Below are 16,346 nucleotides of genomic sequence, written 5' to 3'. Positions count from 1 at the left end.
GACAGGTGCTTCCTGTTTGCCTTGGCTTTGCCTGTTCCACCACTGCAGTGACACAAGGCCAGCTCCAGGTGACCATTTGCTGTCACTTCCTACTGAACAGCTTCTGCAGAGGGTCGGCAGCAACTAACCAGGACAGGAGCAGTTGGGACCTCCTGCTGTGACTACTCCAAATCACATTTTCACAACAAGGAGGCTAAACCAAACTGGTTTTTGCCCAGGAACCAGATGAAGGAGGACACTAAAGGTGCTGAAGCAACTTCAAAGAGCAATGAAGCTGGGAAAGGATCTGGAGCACAACTCTAGTGAGGAGCAGCTGAGGGAGCTGGGGGTGTTCAGCCTGGAGAAGAGGCTGAGGGAGACCTCATTGCTCTCTGCAGCTCCCTGAGAGGAGGCTGCAGTCAGGTGGGGGCAGGGCTCACCTCTCAAGGAACAAGCAATGGAACAAAAGGAAACTGCCTCAGGTTGAGGCTGGCCATGGGGAACAATTTATTCCCCCAAAGGGCTGTCAAGGCCTGGCCCAGCTGCCCAGGGCAGTGGTGGAGTCCCCATCCCTGAAGGGGTTCCAAGCAGTGGAGATGTGGTGCTGAGGGCCACAGTTTGGTGGTCCCTGGCAGTGCTGGTTGGGTTGGACTCTAGGATCTCCAAGCCTATGGCATGGTTAGAATCCAGGATAACCTTTCCCAATGCTGAGTGTTCTTCCCAGGGCACACAGCTGTCAGTGGAGTTCTTTGTACTCAGCTGTGCCTCACCTCTCATCCCTGTAAGGAGTCTCTCTTCTCTGCAGCCTCACCAGGCAGCTGTGATGGCAGCAGAACCTCCTCTTTGCCTTCCCCTCTTTTGCAAGCCCTCAGGCAGCCTGATGGCCTCCACTGGATGTGCCAATCTCTCTTTCACAGCAGAGATCCTGGTTCAGTGGCACCCTGAGGGGGAGGAGGATCCCTTCCCTCACCCTGCTAACACAGCCCTGCCAACAGCTCCCTGCTGCCTCCTCATCCACACAGCTTTTGCTGGCTGTGTAAGTGTGCTCTGAAGGCTCCAGGGCAGACATGAGAGGAATTGACTCAGTATTTGGCACATGGGATTAAGAAGAGCCTCTCAGCCCCTGCAGGAGTCTCCAGCCCCAGCCCAGCTCTTTGTTCCAAATGCACTGCTAAATAATTTGCTCCTGAAAAGCTGTCAAGGCTTTAGCTGCAAGCAGCAGAGGGCTCTGCTAGCAGCAGTGCTTCACAGCAAGCCAACAGGAACCTGCTAAGCTGCACTCAGTGCCTGGAGCCAAGGCTGGGGTGCTGCATGCTGGGGTGCTGCAGAGGGGACACCTGCAGCTGGGCTTTCTGATGCTTTCCTTTCCCTGTTCCCTCCTCTCTTTTCTTTTCTTTTCCCCCCTTTCTTTTTCTTTGGCTGGAAGGGTCCCTCAGAAGCAGCCTGCCCAACTCCCTGGCAGTCTCAGGGACACCTCCAGCCAGAGCAGTCTGACCTGGAATGTCTCCAGGGGTGGCCACAACCACCTCCCAGGGCAGCCTGTGCCAGTCTCTCCCCACCCTCACTGTGCACAACTCCCTCCTGATGCCCAACCTAACTCTGCTCTGCTCCACTGCCAAACCACTGCCCTCAGCCTGTCCCCACAGGCCCTCCTGAGCAGTCCCTCCCCAGCTGCCTGCAGGTGCCCTGCAGATACTGAACTGCAGCTCTGTGGTCTCCCTGGAGCCTTCTCCTCCTCTCCAGGCTGCCCAGTCCCAGCTCTCCCAGCCTGTCCCTATAGGGGAGGTTCTGCAGCCCTCTGAGCATCTTTGTGGCCTCCTCTGGACCCTCTCCAGCAAGTCCCTGTCCTGGTTGTGTTGGGAGCCCCAGAGCTGGAGACAGCACTCAGAGGGAGCAGCTGCTGGAGGTGTCTCTGCCACACTTACCTATTGTGCAGGCTACAAAATAGACTCTGGATGACTGCACCTGAATGTCAAACCTGTGGCAGTAGGCTACCAACAAGCCTAGGAAAGGAAAGGACAATTACTACAGGTTTACAACCCATTTGCACATCAGGACACAAACCCAGCAAGTTAAGCAGCAACATGAAAGGTTTGCTCCTTGGCAGCTTACAAATCAGCTGTGTGCCACAAGCCCAGCACCACAGAAGCACTCCAGGGATGGAATTCCCTTCTAGCAATGTTCCTGGATCCCAAAGGTTCATCCCAGCCCAACAGTGAGCTGTCCAACCCCTGTGTGAGTTCAGGCCTTGCAGCTCCTTGGGAAGGCAGTACCAAGCTCTGGTTACCAACTGATGGCTCTGACAGGGCAGAAGGGCACAGAGCTGGGGGGCCATGGCTCATACTTCCACAGACAGCAGGACAAAAGGCTTCCCAGGAAGCTGAGGTCCAGCAGATCCCTACTGGCTTTCACCTGCAGTGGTGCCAGGCAGGCTTCTGCAGTCAGATCTGGGAGAAGCTGTGGCAGGAAGAGTGGAGAGAACCACAGAGGCACCCAGGAGGATCTATCTGAGCAGGAGAAGAATGTGCTTTGGTGTGAGGGTGCTGGAGGCCTGCAGCAGGCTGCCCAGACTGGTTGTGGAGTCTCTGCAGAGCTTCCAACCCCCCATGGCATTGTGCTCCTGGGCAAGCTGCTGTGGGTGCCCTGCTGGAGCAGGGGGGTGGACTGGCTGAGCTCCAAGGTGCCCTCCAAGCACGCTGGGACTCTGGGCTGTGGTGCAGTGGAGCTCTGAGTGGTCAGATGTGTCCTCAGATCATGTGCAAGTGGAGAGAAAACTGCCTCTAGGAAAGAGGTTTTGTGCTGCTAAATCAGCTCCTGAGCTTCCTCTACACTTCCTGACACCACTGCCTGCAAACTGCCCCCCAGGGGAAAGTGCATTCAGCTTCTTGTGGGAAGGGAGGGAAAAGAGACCAGAAAAGACAAACTTCCACATCTGAGAGGTTTGCAGCACTTCAACTTCTCCCTTGAAGAAGTCCAAGAGGTGCAAGCCACTGGCAGCTCTAACAAGCCAAACTCTCAGCAGGCTGGACAAGAGATACCTGGAACTAAAATGTCTCCAAATCCCAGGAGAGAGAAGGGCCTGTCACAGAGAGCCAGGGGCGAGGAGTTCAGCCGCGGCACCTTCAGCACCATCGGGAGCTGGCAACGACAGAGACAGGCACCATGAGAAGCTGCTTTGTGCACAGGCCAGCCCCAGAGCTTGTCCTGGCTCTGCTGACACTGCAGGCTTCAGCCAGTGCAGCTTTTAGCCCTGTGAGTACAACAACTGAACCATGAGGGCCAGGGGATCACAGCTCGTTTGGATTGGAGAAGCCCTCCCCAGGACCAGAGTCCAACCCCAGCCCAGCCCCTCCATGGGCACCAAACCATGGCCCCACCTGCCATGGCCACAGGGCTCTGCAGCACCTCCAGCCAGGGGCACTCCACGACCTCCCTGGGCAGCCTCTGCCCAGCCCTGACCACTCTGGCACCAAAGACATTTTTCCTCCTCTCCAACCTAACCCTGCCCTGGCACAATTCCAGGACATTTCCTCTCCTCCTGTCTCCTGGTCCCAGGCAGCAGAGCCCAACCCCCACCTGCCTGCAGCCTCCTCTCAGGCAGCTGCAGAGAACAATGAGGTCTCCCTCAGCCTCTTCTCCACACTGCTCACCCCCAGCTCCCTCAGCCTCTCCTCATATGATGCCCTCCCAACCCCAGCCTCACTGCTCTCCTCTGGACCCCTCCAGCTCCTCAGTAGCTTTCTTACCCTGTGCCACCCAGAACTGACCCAGCACCCAAGCTGTGGCCTCAGCAGTGCCCATTACAGGGGCACCATCCCTGCCCTGCTCCTGCTGCCCAAACCAGTGCTGATCCAGGCCAGGATCACCTCTGAGGTCCCTTCTAGCCCCACCCTCTCTGTGAAGCTATGGCTCAGTCTCCTCACAGATCATCCTGTACTGTTTCCCCTGTGAAGGAACCAAACACCCTGAAATGAACCACAGCAGTTTCCCTGCAGCCTCATTTCTTACTTGCTCTGCACTCTGTCACCTCCATCCCCTGCCCCTCCTCCCTCAGGCAGGTCACCTGCACAGCTCTGGGCACACAGAACCACTGCACACCCAAATCTCTTCTTCTCTGCTTGCCACTTGTGTCCCCCTCCTTTGCCTTGTCACAAAGCAACCCCCTGAAGAGGGAAGGAGGGCAGAGGCACAGACTGCACACCTCAGGTTTATCTCCTGTGCTTCATCAGCACTAAGCTCTGTTTCCAAACCTGGTCACAGGTGTTTGTGAAGCTGAGCTAACAGCTCCCTGCCACTGGAACCCTTTGGCAACAAGATAAAGCAAGCCCAGAGCTGTCACAACAAAGCCCTAAAAGTCTGCCCTTGAGCTTGCAGCAGATCTCCAGAGAGCTGAGAAGTGCTGACTCTCAACCAGGCCATGTGTGAGGTACTGCAGCTGGGTCAGGGCAATCCCAGGCCAGGCTGGGTGAGGAGTGGCTGAGAGCAGCCCTGAGGAGAAGGCCTTGGGGGTGTCAGCTGGTGCCAGAGTGCCCAGGAGCCAGCACTGGTCACAGCCCAGAGGCAGCTGAGTGCTGAGCTGCAGCCAGAGCAGGGAGAGCAGCAGCACAGGGAGGGGATTCTGCCCCTCTGCTCTGCTCAGCCCTCACCTGCAGCACTGCCTCCAGCTCTGGGATCCCAGCACAAGGACCTGGAGCTGCTGGAGAGGCTCCAGAGGAGGCCACAGAGATGCTCAGAGGCTGGAGAAGCTCTGCTGTGGGGACAGGCTGGGAGAGTTGGGGCTGTGCAGCCTGGAGAGTAGGAGGCTTCAGGGAGACCTCAGAGCAGCCCTGCAGTGCCTGAAGGGGCTGCAGGAGAGCTGGGGAGGAACTTTGGACAAGGGCTGGGAGTGCCAGGCCGAGGGCCAATGGCTTTGAACTGGGAGTGGGGAGAGTGAGAGTGGGGAGGAGAAAGAAGTTGTTGGCAGTGAGAGTGGGGAGAGCCTGGCACAGGCTGCCCAGGGAGGCTGTGGCTGCCTCCTGCCTGGAGCTGTTCAAGGCCAGGCTGGCTGAGGCCTGGGCACCCTGGGCTGGAGGAGCTGTCCCTGCCCATGGCAGGGGTTGGGGCTGGATAAGATCTCTCCCAACCCAATCCCTTCTGTGCATTAACTTCTCTCCAGATGGGCATTTCCATTTCAGTTTTGTAGTCTTTCAACTGCAGGGCAGCTGAGAGGGCAGCAGCTGGCAGGCAGTGCCAGGCTCCAGGTGCCTCACTTTACCTTCTCGTGAGTGGCAGAATCAGATGGGCCTGCAGCCACCTCCACCATTATGCTCTCCCCAGTCTAAAGGAGGAAAAAAAGACAAACCAGGGAGAGAACTCAGTCAGCAGCTCTGGGAGAAAAAGAGTCACAGGGGGTGAGCAGCAGGGCCCAGACTTACCTTGGTTAGAAAAGGTGTGATGAAAACAAAGAACACATCATAGACGAAGAGGACCAGGAGGAGCAAGGTGCAGCCCTGAGGGAAGAGAGCAGACAATGGGCACTCAGAGCTGCCATCAGCAGCCAGCAGAGAATTAACCCATCAGCAGCCCTGGGCTGTCACAGCCACAGAACCAGCCAGGCTGGGAGAGCTCCAAGCTGCTCCAGCCCAGCCTAGCCCCCAGCCCGGCCCAATCACCAGACCACGGCACTAAGTGCCCCAGCCAGGCTTTGCTTGAGCCTCTCCAGCCATGGGCATTCCACCACCTCTCTGGGCAGCCCATTCCAGTGCCAATCACTCTCTCTGCCAACAACTTCCTCCTCACATCCAGCCTCAACCTGCCCTGGCACAGCTTCAGCCTGGGTCCCCTTCTGTCCGTCGCTGCCTGGCAGCAGAGCCCAACCCCACCTGGCTACAGCCTCCCTGCAGGCAGCTGCAGGCAGCAATGAGCTCTGCCCTGAGCCTCCTCTTCTGCAGGCTGCACTCCCCCAGCTCCCTCAGCCTCTCCTCACAGGGCTGTGCTCCAGGCCCCTCCCCAGCCTTGCTGCCCTGCTCTCAACACCTTCCAGCACTTCAACATCAGCTAAGAAGGAGAGAAGGCACCAAAATGTTTGTCCTTGCTCTGAAACATTGCAGGTGGAGGAACTGGGTCTGGCCTGCTCCTCCTAGGAGCAAGCAGTCCCGAGGCACAAGAGGAGACTGTGATGGTTTGGGTGTTCCCTGCCCCCCCCACTTTGTAAATCACCCGGAGCAGACTCGGGGGCTCTGGAAACTGAATGCAGCTTAGCACCAGAGAGGGGCAGAGATTTACAGCAGACACAGACAAGGTAAAAGGCAATCCAGAAACACAACTCACCTCCAGAAACCTGAGTCCCCAGGAGGGGCTCCCAAACACCCTTCCACCTCTCTCCCACCCCTCTCCCTTACCCCAGATCTTGCCTTATGCCCAAGGAAGATCGGAGGGTTGGCTGGGGGGGAAGGAAGCAGGTGGATTTAGTCACACAGACGGCAGGTTAGGTCAGAGGGAGATGCAGCCCAAAGCCCAGACAGAGAACAACAGTAGAGATAAGGCAATTGTCTTATCTCTATTTACATTCTTGCTCTCACACCTCTCAGCAAGCCTGTGAGTGAAGCAAACCACTACTGCTTCCTTTTCACAGCCTGTAATGCCATTCTGCTCACCAAAACATCCCAGCTGGCTTCAAACCAGCAGAGAGATGCTGGTGCCTAACACTCCTTACCATGTAAAAACCTCACTCGGTGCCAGCTCAGTTAGTCAGGACACAGCCAAAGCTCCACAGTTCCTCTGGAGGCTTCTGCCTGACAGCAGCCACAGGCCTGTGCCTGAGCTCTGCAGGGAAGTCACTTTCTAGGTGAAGTTAACTCAAAACAGTTGCCTCAGGGACAACTAAAGGACACTGACTGGGAGCTTGGGATGCTGAGCAAGCTCTGGGAGATTTAAGAGAGCAGAACAGCAGCAGTTGTGTGCCAGACTCCAAACCAAGCCAAGAGCACCCCAGACCCTCCAGAATCATAGAACCACAGATTGGAAGGGAGCTCCAAAGTCCAACCCCTGCACTCAGCAGGGATGTCCTCAGCTAGGGCAGGCTGCCCACAGCCCTGTCCAGCCTCACTTTGGGCCTCACTCCAGGGGTGGGGCCTCAAACACCTCCCTGGGCAACCTGCAGCAGTGCTGCAGCAGCCTCCTGGTGCAGAACTTGCTCCTCACAGCCAATCTCAGTCTGCTCTGCTCTAGTTTGCAGCCACTGCCCTGGGCCTGTCCCTGCAGACCTTCGGGAACAGTCCCTCTGCAGCCTGCTTGCAGCCCCTTCAGGCACTGGCAGGCAGCTATTAGGTCTCCCTGGAGCCTTCTCTTCCCCAGGTTGAACACCACCAGCACCCTCAGCCTGGCCTCATAGCAGAGGTGTTCCAACTCCCTGATCACTTTTGAGGCCTCCTCTGGAGAAGTTGGTGTCTGGGCTATGAGTTAGTGGCACAGATCTTCAAGGCACCACATAGCAGCAGGTGTCACCAGCACACTCCACTTGCTGCTCTCCTTTGCACTAACCACATCACTCTGCAGAGCTACAAGTGAGTGGAAGTGAATTTCCAAGGCAGGTGCTCCACGGGGAGGAACTCTCCTGTGTCTCCCCAGCCAGAGCCAGGCACCCTCCTGGTCCCATCTGTTTGTCTTTCATACCTTGAAGGTAGGCAGGCGAATGGTTTTCAGCATGTAGAGACAGAAAGCGATCCCCAGAGCGTCCTGCAGCACCCAGGCCCACCTGGAGGGAGAGGAGAGCAACACTGCTGCAGCAGACAGGAGAACCAGAGCAGGCCTTGGCACTGAGCACCTCTTTGGGGCAGAAAACTCCCATCACAAACTGCTTGCTTGAAATCACCACTGCTGTCCACAGGGCCTGAGCCTGCTCAGCCTGGGAGCCTTCGCAGTGGAGCAGCTGCTTGGCAGCAAGGGAAGAGCAGTGGGGAGCAGTAAGGCCCTGTCCAGCCAGGCCCCAGTGAGGCTTGCCCCTGCCAAGCTCCACTAAGATTATCAGAGAATAGCTTGGAAGAGACCTTCCAAGGTCATCTAGCAGCCAGCAGGGACAGCTGCAACCGGAGCAGGCTGCTCAGAGCCCCAGACAGCCTGACCTGCAGTTGTGCCAGCCATGGGGCAGCTCCCAGCTCTCTGGGCAGCCTGGCACAGGCTCTCACCACCCTCAGTGCCAAACATTTCTCTCTTCTCTCCACTCTGAATCTCCTCCTTCTGGCTCCAACCCATCCCCGCCTTGTCCTGTCCCAACAGGTCTTGCTCTAAAGTCTGTGCCCAGCTTTCTGCTCAGCCCTTGGAGCACTGCAAGGCCACAGAAGGGCTCCCTGGAGCCTTCTCTCCTGCAGGCTGCCCAAGCCCAGCTCTCAGCCTGGCCTCACAGCAGAGCCCTGCCAGCCCTGCCAGCACTGCTGTGGCCTCCTCTGGCCCTGCTGCAGCAGGTGCAGAACATCACACCCAAGTACCACCTCATGGGGTTCATCTGGGTCACTTCCCCAGCTTGTCCAGGTCCCTTTGGATGGATCCTGTCCCTTGGGACTCATCCAACAGGAAAACTGAAGCAGCACAGGCTGAAGGAGCAGAGTGAGGTGGACTGGACATTAGGAAGAGCTTCATTGCTGTGAGGGTGGTTAAACACTGAACAGGCTGCAAGGGAAGCTCCATGGCAAATCAGAACAGAGATTGGGACTTTGAGGAATGAGAACCAGAGAACTGCTCAGCTTGGCAAAGACCTTTCAGCTCAAGCCCACACCACTAAACCCTGGTCCTCAGCACCACATCTCCATGGACTGTAAATCCCTCCAGGGCCAGACTCCACCACTGCCCTGGACAGCCTGGGAAGGGTTAATTCAGTGCTTCCCAAGCCCGACAAGAGGCAGCTCTCTGTAACCAGCGAGAGAAAGGCGGCAGCAGCGTCACAGAGCTGGTGGGGCTGCAGCAGCCCTCTGAGATCGATCCCAAGCAGCAACCCAGCCCCACCATGGGCACCAAACCACGGCCACACCCTTCTGGAACACCTCCAAACATGGGCACTCCACCACCTCCCTGGGCAGCCTCTGCCAGTGTCTGACCACGCTGGCAGCAGACATTTTTCTTCTCTCCAACCTGACCCTGCCCTGGCACAATTCCAGCACATTTCCTCTGCCGCTGTCCCCTGGTCCCAAGCAGCAGAGCCCAAGCCCAGCCTCTTCTCAGGAAGCTGTAGAGAGCAATGAGGTCTCCATCAGCCTTCTCTTCTCTACACCAACCCCTCCCAGCTCCCCCAGCTGCTCCTCCCCAGCCCCTTCCTCATCTTCCTTGCCCTTGCAGAAGGCACAACCAAGAACATCTACCCAAGCCTCTAAGTCCTTCCCTGTCACTGCTACCTTCTGGCTAAGTTAGGCATCTCTGGCTGCCAGGTGCTGGGTTACAAGGCAATTACAGCTCCTGGCACAGCACCTGCAGGCCACACTTACTGGTCCTCGTTCCTGAAGACTCCCCAGACGGCGCTGACGGCGACACAGAAGGCTGCCAGCAGCAGCATGCGGACCTGCGGGCGCTTGTGGAAGTAAGGCAGGTTGTTGTCTGGGACCCTGGGGACCAACACACCACAGTCACCCTCTCCTCCTCCAGTAGGGATCAGCCCCACACCCCCCCAGCCTCCCGAAGTGCCTGCTCAGAGTGGGGAAGCTGTCCCATACCTGCACTTCCCCAAGGGGAATCTTCTCACGAAGGGAGACAGACAACTGTAGAGCCCAATGGAGGCAGCCAGGCAGAATATCCCGATGATAACATACACTGAGGGAGGAGAAGGCAGCCAGAGGAGGATGTGAGAGGCTTCTTGCATGTCTCAGCTGAGTGGAGACCAATCACAGCTCCTGAGTGAGCAGTGAGGCTCAGCTCTCAGAGCAAACCCCAGACTCCTCAAACGATTGCTGAGGCTTCTGCTCTGTGAGTATCTAACCCCAGCCCCTCTGTGCCAGACATTAACTCCTAAGCCTGAAAAGCAATTAATGGTGAAGTGCTTAAGCCCTCATTAGGAGGAGGGTGAGTGTTAGAAAGGAACTCCTCAAACCACTCTGTACTGGGCACAGGTGGGGCACAGCTGCCTCAGCAATGCCAGGAGGACAGCTCCAGGCCACCAGACTCTGCTGGGTTTTGCCAATCACTTTGCTAAGTGAGCAGCAGAAACTTCACTTTATGAAGATAGAAAAATGGCTGATGGATCAGCCTGGGCTGCACCCAAAGCAGTGTGGGCAGAGCTGGCGAGAAGGGACCCTGCCCCTCTGCTCAGGGGAGACCTCACCTGCAGGGCTGGGTCCAGCTGTGGGACCACAACACAACAAGGGCATGGACCTGCTGGAGAGGGTCCAGAGGAGGCCACAGAGATGCTCAGAGGGCTGCAGAACCTCTCCTATAGGGACAGACTGGGAGGGTTGGGGCTGTGCAGCCTGGAGAAGGCTCCAGTGAGACCTCAGAGCTGTGGTTCAATACGTGCAGGGGACCTGCAGGCAGCTGGGGAGGGACTGCTCAGAAGGGTCTGTGGGGATAGGCTGAGGGCAGTGGTTTGGCAGTGGAGCAGGGCAGAGTTAGGTTGGATACCAGGAGGGAGCTGTGCACAGTGAGGGTGGGGAGAGACTGGCACAGGCTGCCCTGGGAGGTGGTTGAGGCCACCCCTGGAGACATTCAAGGTCAGCCTTGCTGTGTCCCTGTGCAGCCTGCTCTGGCTGGAGGTGTCCCTGGTGGCTGCAGGGGGTTGGCCGAGATGCCCTTGGAGGGTCCCTTTCACCCAGGTGCTGCATGAGAGTCACAAACTGCAATAAGAGAAATGCAGGCAGAGGTCTGAGACCATCTTTGCCATTGCAGGGCAGAGGACATCAAGTCCAGATCTACTTCGCAGGTTTTCATGTTAGAAAGCAGCAAAATGATCACCTCAGCCAAGCAACCTCCCTCACAGCAGGGGCAGAGAACCACTGAGTGTGGCTTCCATCGCAGTGGCACCAGGAGCCATGGCACAGGCCAAGTCCTGCTTAACTCCACACTGAGAGCATTCCTTAAATGCCTCCTTGTGACGGGGAAGCTGCAGCAGCACCAACATCAACCCCAAGAGTACCTAAGTGGTCATAGAAGAAATAGAGGAGGACCAGCATGGAGCAGCACATCACCACGAAGACACAGATCATGATGGGGGTCACATCCACGGTCTCATCGTCCTGCTTCTCGGCCCCATCGTCGCGCTTGTGCTTCATGTAGCGCCTGCAGGGGGCAAGGCCACACTCGGTCACCTCAGCGGGCACAGGCAGCTCCCTGGCCTTGGAAAACAGCACACAGCAGAAACGGCAGCAGTGGCCAGCAGGGCTGAGAGGCTTCTCCTTCCCCTCTGCTCTGCCCTGCTGAGGCCACGCCTGGAACTGTGTCCAGTTCTGGACCCCCAGTACAAGACAGACAGGGAAGAGCTGGCGAGAGCCCAGCGGAGGCTGCGAGGGGGCCTGGGGCGCTGGAACAGCTCTGCCGTGAGCCCTGGGGCTGCTTGGGCTGGAGAGGAGAAGGCTCAGAGGGCTGTGAGCAATGATTATAAATCTCTGAGGGGTGGGGGGCAAGAAGAAGGTGCCAGGCTCTGTTTGGTGGTGCCCAGTGACAGGACAAGGAAGAAGGGGCACAAGCTGGAACCCAGGAGGGTCCATCTCAACGTGAGGAGAAGCTTCTTTGGTGAGAGGGTGCTGGAGGCCTGCAGCAGGCTGCCCAGGGAGGCTGTGGAGCCTCCTGCTCTGGAGAGGTTCCAAAACCTGCCTGGATGTGTTCCTGGGTGCTCCTGCTCTGGCAGGGAGGTTGGACCTGGTCTCTGGAGGTCCCTTCCATGGTGTTCTAGGACTGAGCTGCTCTCCACCCGCTGTGGCTGCAGGAGCACCACAGGACACAGAGCACAGCCCAGCAGCTGCTGCGGTCATGAAGAAGATTCTCTTCCACTCCCTAAGAACTCAGGAGAGCACTGGAGGTGCCACAGGGTAAGCTGCTGGCTGCAGAGGGAAGCCTCAGGCCAGGCTGTGTGTGCCAGGGGAAAATTCAGCACGGCACAGGCACAGCGAGGCAGAGGCGCAGGAGCGAGGAGGAGTGGCACAGGAGCATGGCAGAGGTGTGGGAGCGAGGAGGAGTGGCACAGGAGCATGGCAGAGGCGCAGGAGCAAGGAGGAGTGGCACAGGAGCATGGCAGAAGTGTGGGAGCGAGGAGGAGTGGCACAGGAGCGTGGCACAGGTGTGGGAGCGAGGAGTGGCACAGGAGCATGGCACAGGTGTGGGAGCGAGGAGGAGTGGCACAGGAGCATGGCAGAGGCGCAGGAGCAAGGAGGAGTGGCACAGGAGCATGGCAGAAGTGTGGGAGCGAGGAGGAGTGGCACAGGAGCGTGGCACAGGTGTGGGAGCGAGGAGTGGCACAGGAGCATGGCACAGGTGTGGGAGCGAGGAGGAGTGGCACAGGAGCATGGCAGAAGTGTGGGAGCGAGGAGTGGCACAGGAGCATGGCACAGGTGTGGGAGCGAGGAGGAGTGGCACAGGAGCATGGCACAGGTGTGGGAGCGAGGAGGAGTGGCACAGGAGCGTGGCACAGGTGTGGGAGCGAGGAGTGGCACAGGAGCATGGCACAGGTGTGGGAGCGAGGAGGAGTGGCACAGGAGCGTGGCACAGGTGTGGGAGCGAGGAGGAGTGGCACAGGAGCGTGGCACAGGTGTGGGAGCGAGGAGGAGTGGCACAGGAGCGTGGCACAGGTGTGGGAGCGAGGAGTGGCACAGGAGCATGGCACAGGTGTGGGAGCGAGGAGGAGTGGCACAGGAGCGTGGCACAGGTGTGGGAGCGAGGAGGAGTGGCACAGGAGCGTGGCACAGGTGTGGGAGTGAGGAGGAGTGGCACAGGAGCATGGCAGAGCCACAGGAGCGTGGCAGAGCGGTGCAGAGCTGCAGGAGCCGTGGGAGCGTGGCAGAGAGCTGCAGGAGCTGTGGCAGCGTGGCACAGAGCCACGGGAGCTGTGGGAGCTGTGGGAATGTGGAGCCTCAGCCCCAGCAACTCCACCTCCTGCCAAACAGGGACCACAGATGTGACTAAGAGGCTCCCAGCAGCCACCACAGCTGTCAGCCAGCTCAGCACTGTGCTTCGCACCGGACCAGCCACCAACCATCTCTGCCAGACTGGGCTGGGCTGAGCTTCTACAGGACCCCCAGAGAAGCCTTTTCCTACCCAATTTTCCTTCTGAGCTTCTCACCTGCTCAGATTCTGACAAGCCTCACTAGTGAGAACAGTCCACGAGCCGAGGACACCTTCACCCCCTCACACAGGGCAGTGCTCAGGGCCTTTCAGAGGTCACAGCAGCCTCTTCCCATCCTGCTTCTAGAGCACAGCACTCAGGTCCTGTGAGGAGCAGCTGGGGGAGCTTAGCCTGGAGGAGGCTGAGGACAGAGCTCATTGCTCTCTGCAGCTCCCCAAGAGGAGGCTGGAGCCAGGTTGGGCTCTTTGCACAGGCACCAAGGGACAGGACAAGATGAAGCATCCTCAAGTGGTGCCAGGGGAGGTTCAGGTTGGATACTAGGAACAATTCCTCTCTAGTAAGGGTCTCAGAGACTGGCACAGGCTGCCCAGGGAGGTAGTGGTGGAGTCCCCATCCCCAGAGGGGTTTAAAAGCTGCATGGATGTGGTGCTGAGGGAGGTGGTGCAGTGGCAGGGGTGAGATTGTGAGCTCCAGGTCAGGCTGGAGGAGCAAAAAGGTCCCCTCCAACCTCAGCAGCTGTGTGGTTCTGCCTGGCAGTGGTGCCAGGTGAGCTCTGGCCAAGCAGCTGTGCCTGCCTGTGAGCAGCACAGCAGGGCTGGCACCAGCACTCCAGTTACTCACTTTTTCACATCTCTGCTTCCTGCCCAGTAGCCTCCGATGGCAACGGTGCCCACGGCCATGACAAAGATGATCACCATGTTGTAGTCCAGCACGGGCTCGTTGGGGGCATACAGAGCCCCTTTCACCGAGCTGCCAAAGCTCTGTGGAGGAAGAAGTGATGAGGAGCTGCTGGGAAACCGCCGCAGGGAAGGTTCAGGCACTCAGCGGGCACTAAGCCACCGCAGAGCTGAGCTTTGTTAGAAGCACTTAGGAGCAACCTCCTGGCTCTGCTCTTGTGACTTCCACTGCCAGCACCAGGCTCCAATTGGATTTCACTCTGAAGCTGTCCCTGGGATGTGCTGAGACCTCACCTGCACTGCACCTCTGAGCCCCCAGCACAGCAAGGCCAGAGACCTGCTGGAGTGGGTCCAGAGGAGGCCACAAAGATGCTCAGAGGGCTGCAGAACCTCTGCTGTGGGCACAGCCTGGCAGAGTTGGGGCTGTGCAGCCTGGGGAAGAGAATGCTGCAGGGAGACCCCAGAGCTGCCGTTCAGTACCTGCAGGGGAGCTGCAGGCAGCTGGGGAGACACTGCTCAGAAGGGCCTGTGGGGACAGGCTGAGGGCAGTGGTTTGGCAGTGGAGCAGAGTTAGGGTGGACATAAGGAGGGAGTTGTGCACAGTGAGGGGAGGGAGAGACTGGCACAGGCTGCCCAGGGAGGTGGTGGATGTCCCATCCCTGGAGACATTCAAGGCCAAACCTGCTTTGGCCCTGGGCAGCCTGCTCTAGTTGGAGGTGTTCCTGCTGCCTGGGAGGGCTGGACAAGATGCCCTCTGATGGTCCTTCCCAAGCCAATGCAATCTGTGTGTGACTGAAGGACCTCCAGAGGTCACTCCTGTGTGGCTCAGGCTCCCATTCACCTTGCCAATGTCCAGCATGTCAGCGTAGCTGAGCAGAGCCACAGGAATGTCAATCTCTTCATACTGACTCCTGTTACCCCCAGGAGGGACCTGGAAGACAGTTCAGAGCAGGTAAGAGACCAAGGCAGCTGCCAGCCCCAGGGGAGTGCCCGCAGACAGCCCCGGGGGGGTGCCAGCAGACAGCCCCGGGGGGGAGCCAGCAGCCAGAGCCTCACCAGCCTCTCTCTGCTGACGATCAGCAGCCCGCGGGCTCCGTTGATCTGGGCCAGCCTCACTTTCTCGTAGAAGGTGCAGTTGCCTCTCATCACCATGGGGATCTGGTTGCTGAAGCCCCCATCAGGGACATCGGAGGGGGAGCACAGAACAGAGGCTGTCTGATCCTGCAGCTGCAAGAGAGACTGCAACAGAACAGAAAGGGATCCACAGCTGCATCTAACGCACAGACCAGCAGCAGAGAGCAGGTTCCAAAGGGGGGGTGGGACCTGCAAGCACTGCAGGGACCGAGGGCTGCTGGAGCAAGGTGAAGCAGTGCTGCTCTGCTGCAGGGCCCTGCCTGCCTTCACTCCCTGCTGCAACCAAACCAGACTGCCAGCTGGAGAGCAGCCATGCCCAGGCACCTGGCACTAGACTCCAGGCTGCTTCTCACACTGCCTGGGACCCAGAGATGCTGCAGGCCTGCCCCAGGGCCTTAGCTTTGGCCTTCCTCAGACCCCACAGATGTCCTGCAGACATCCACTCTGCTCCTTCACACAGGAGCAGTGTAAAACACCAAAGAGACTTCCAGGTGCTAGAATCAAGCCTGGCAGGAATTGTTCCTGGCAAAGCCTAAGGAGCATCTCTGCCCAGGTCCTTCTGCACCTCTGCTTCCTGCTGTGAGCTGTGCCAGCACAGGCAGGTCACAGCTCCACTCCTCTTGGGAGCTGAGCTGCTGGGTCTGAGAAGGGCCAGGATAAAGCCTCTAACACTCTGCATGAGAACTCCTGCCAGCCCTGTCCTCCAGACCCCTGCCCAGCCTTGTTGCTCTTCTCTGGACCCATCCCTCAATGTCTTTCCTACTCTGGTGCCCAGAGCTGCCCCCAGCACCCGAGCTGTTGCCTCACCAGTGCCCAGCACAAGCCCAGTACAAGATCCAGCCCCTGCCTGTGCTGCTGCAGGGGGAAGCCAAAGTCAGGCTGTTGGTAGCTCCCAGCTTACTCAGAAAAATGCTGTCCCCAACCTGTCCTGCCTCAGAGACAGCAAAAGGTCTCCACAGGCTTCCCGCGTGTGCCATTGCCAGCAAAGCTGTGCCAGAGCACTGCACAAGTGCAGAGGGAGCTCAGCTGAGTGCAGTGCATGGCCTCAGTCACTGAGCTGCACTGCTGGAGCACAGCAGGGGAGGAGGAGGAAGGAGAAGGTGGAAAGAGGAGAGCTGAGGGAGCAAATGGGGACAGGCAAGGGACAGGACGGGCAGCCCTGGTGCTCCGTGGGGGTGCTTTGTTTCAGCTCAGGGAAGCTGCTCTGGGCTATCCCAGCTCCTGCAGAGCTCCTCAAACCTGTCCCTAGGGAATCCTTAGGGACTGGTTAGAACCAGCTGTGTGCAGGGCAGTGCCCAGCTCCAACGGGGCCTGGAGTCTGG

The 16,346-nt window shown here is 58.5% G+C and overlaps 1 protein-coding gene across 4 annotated transcripts in view; it reads right to left on the bottom strand.

Moving 5' to 3' along the window:
* Positions 1–16,346, bottom strand: part of SPPL2B (signal peptide peptidase like 2B) — a 30,831-nt gene that overhangs the window by 6,131 nt on the left and 8,354 nt on the right. For all 4 annotated transcript variants that reach the window (XM_064175283.1, XM_064175284.1, XM_064175285.1 and 1 more), the window contains exons 3-13: positions 14,947–15,129; positions 14,732–14,821; positions 13,835–13,974; positions 11,072–11,214; positions 9,660–9,756; positions 9,435–9,551; positions 7,633–7,714; positions 5,394–5,468; positions 5,234–5,296; positions 3,018–3,117; positions 1,905–1,982 (exon numbers count right to left, since the gene is read on the bottom strand). In XM_064175283.1, coding sequence (XP_064031353.1) covers positions 1,905–1,982; positions 3,018–3,117; positions 5,234–5,296; positions 5,394–5,468; positions 7,633–7,714; positions 9,435–9,551; positions 9,660–9,756; positions 11,072–11,214; positions 13,835–13,974; positions 14,732–14,821; positions 14,947–15,129 — 1,168 coding nt within the window. The remainder of the gene's footprint in view (positions 1–1,904; positions 1,983–3,017; positions 3,118–5,233; positions 5,297–5,393; positions 5,469–7,632; positions 7,715–9,434; positions 9,552–9,659; positions 9,757–11,071; positions 11,215–13,834; positions 13,975–14,731; positions 14,822–14,946; positions 15,130–16,346) is intronic.

The sequence above is a fragment of the Pogoniulus pusillus genome, chromosome 41 (genome assembly GCF_015220805.1).
Source record: "Pogoniulus pusillus isolate bPogPus1 chromosome 41, bPogPus1.pri, whole genome shotgun sequence".
Taxonomy (NCBI): Eukaryota; Metazoa; Chordata; class Aves; order Piciformes; family Lybiidae; genus Pogoniulus; species Pogoniulus pusillus.
The sequence above is the reverse complement of the archived record's forward strand: the minus strand, read 5'-3'. Positions and strand labels throughout refer to the sequence as shown.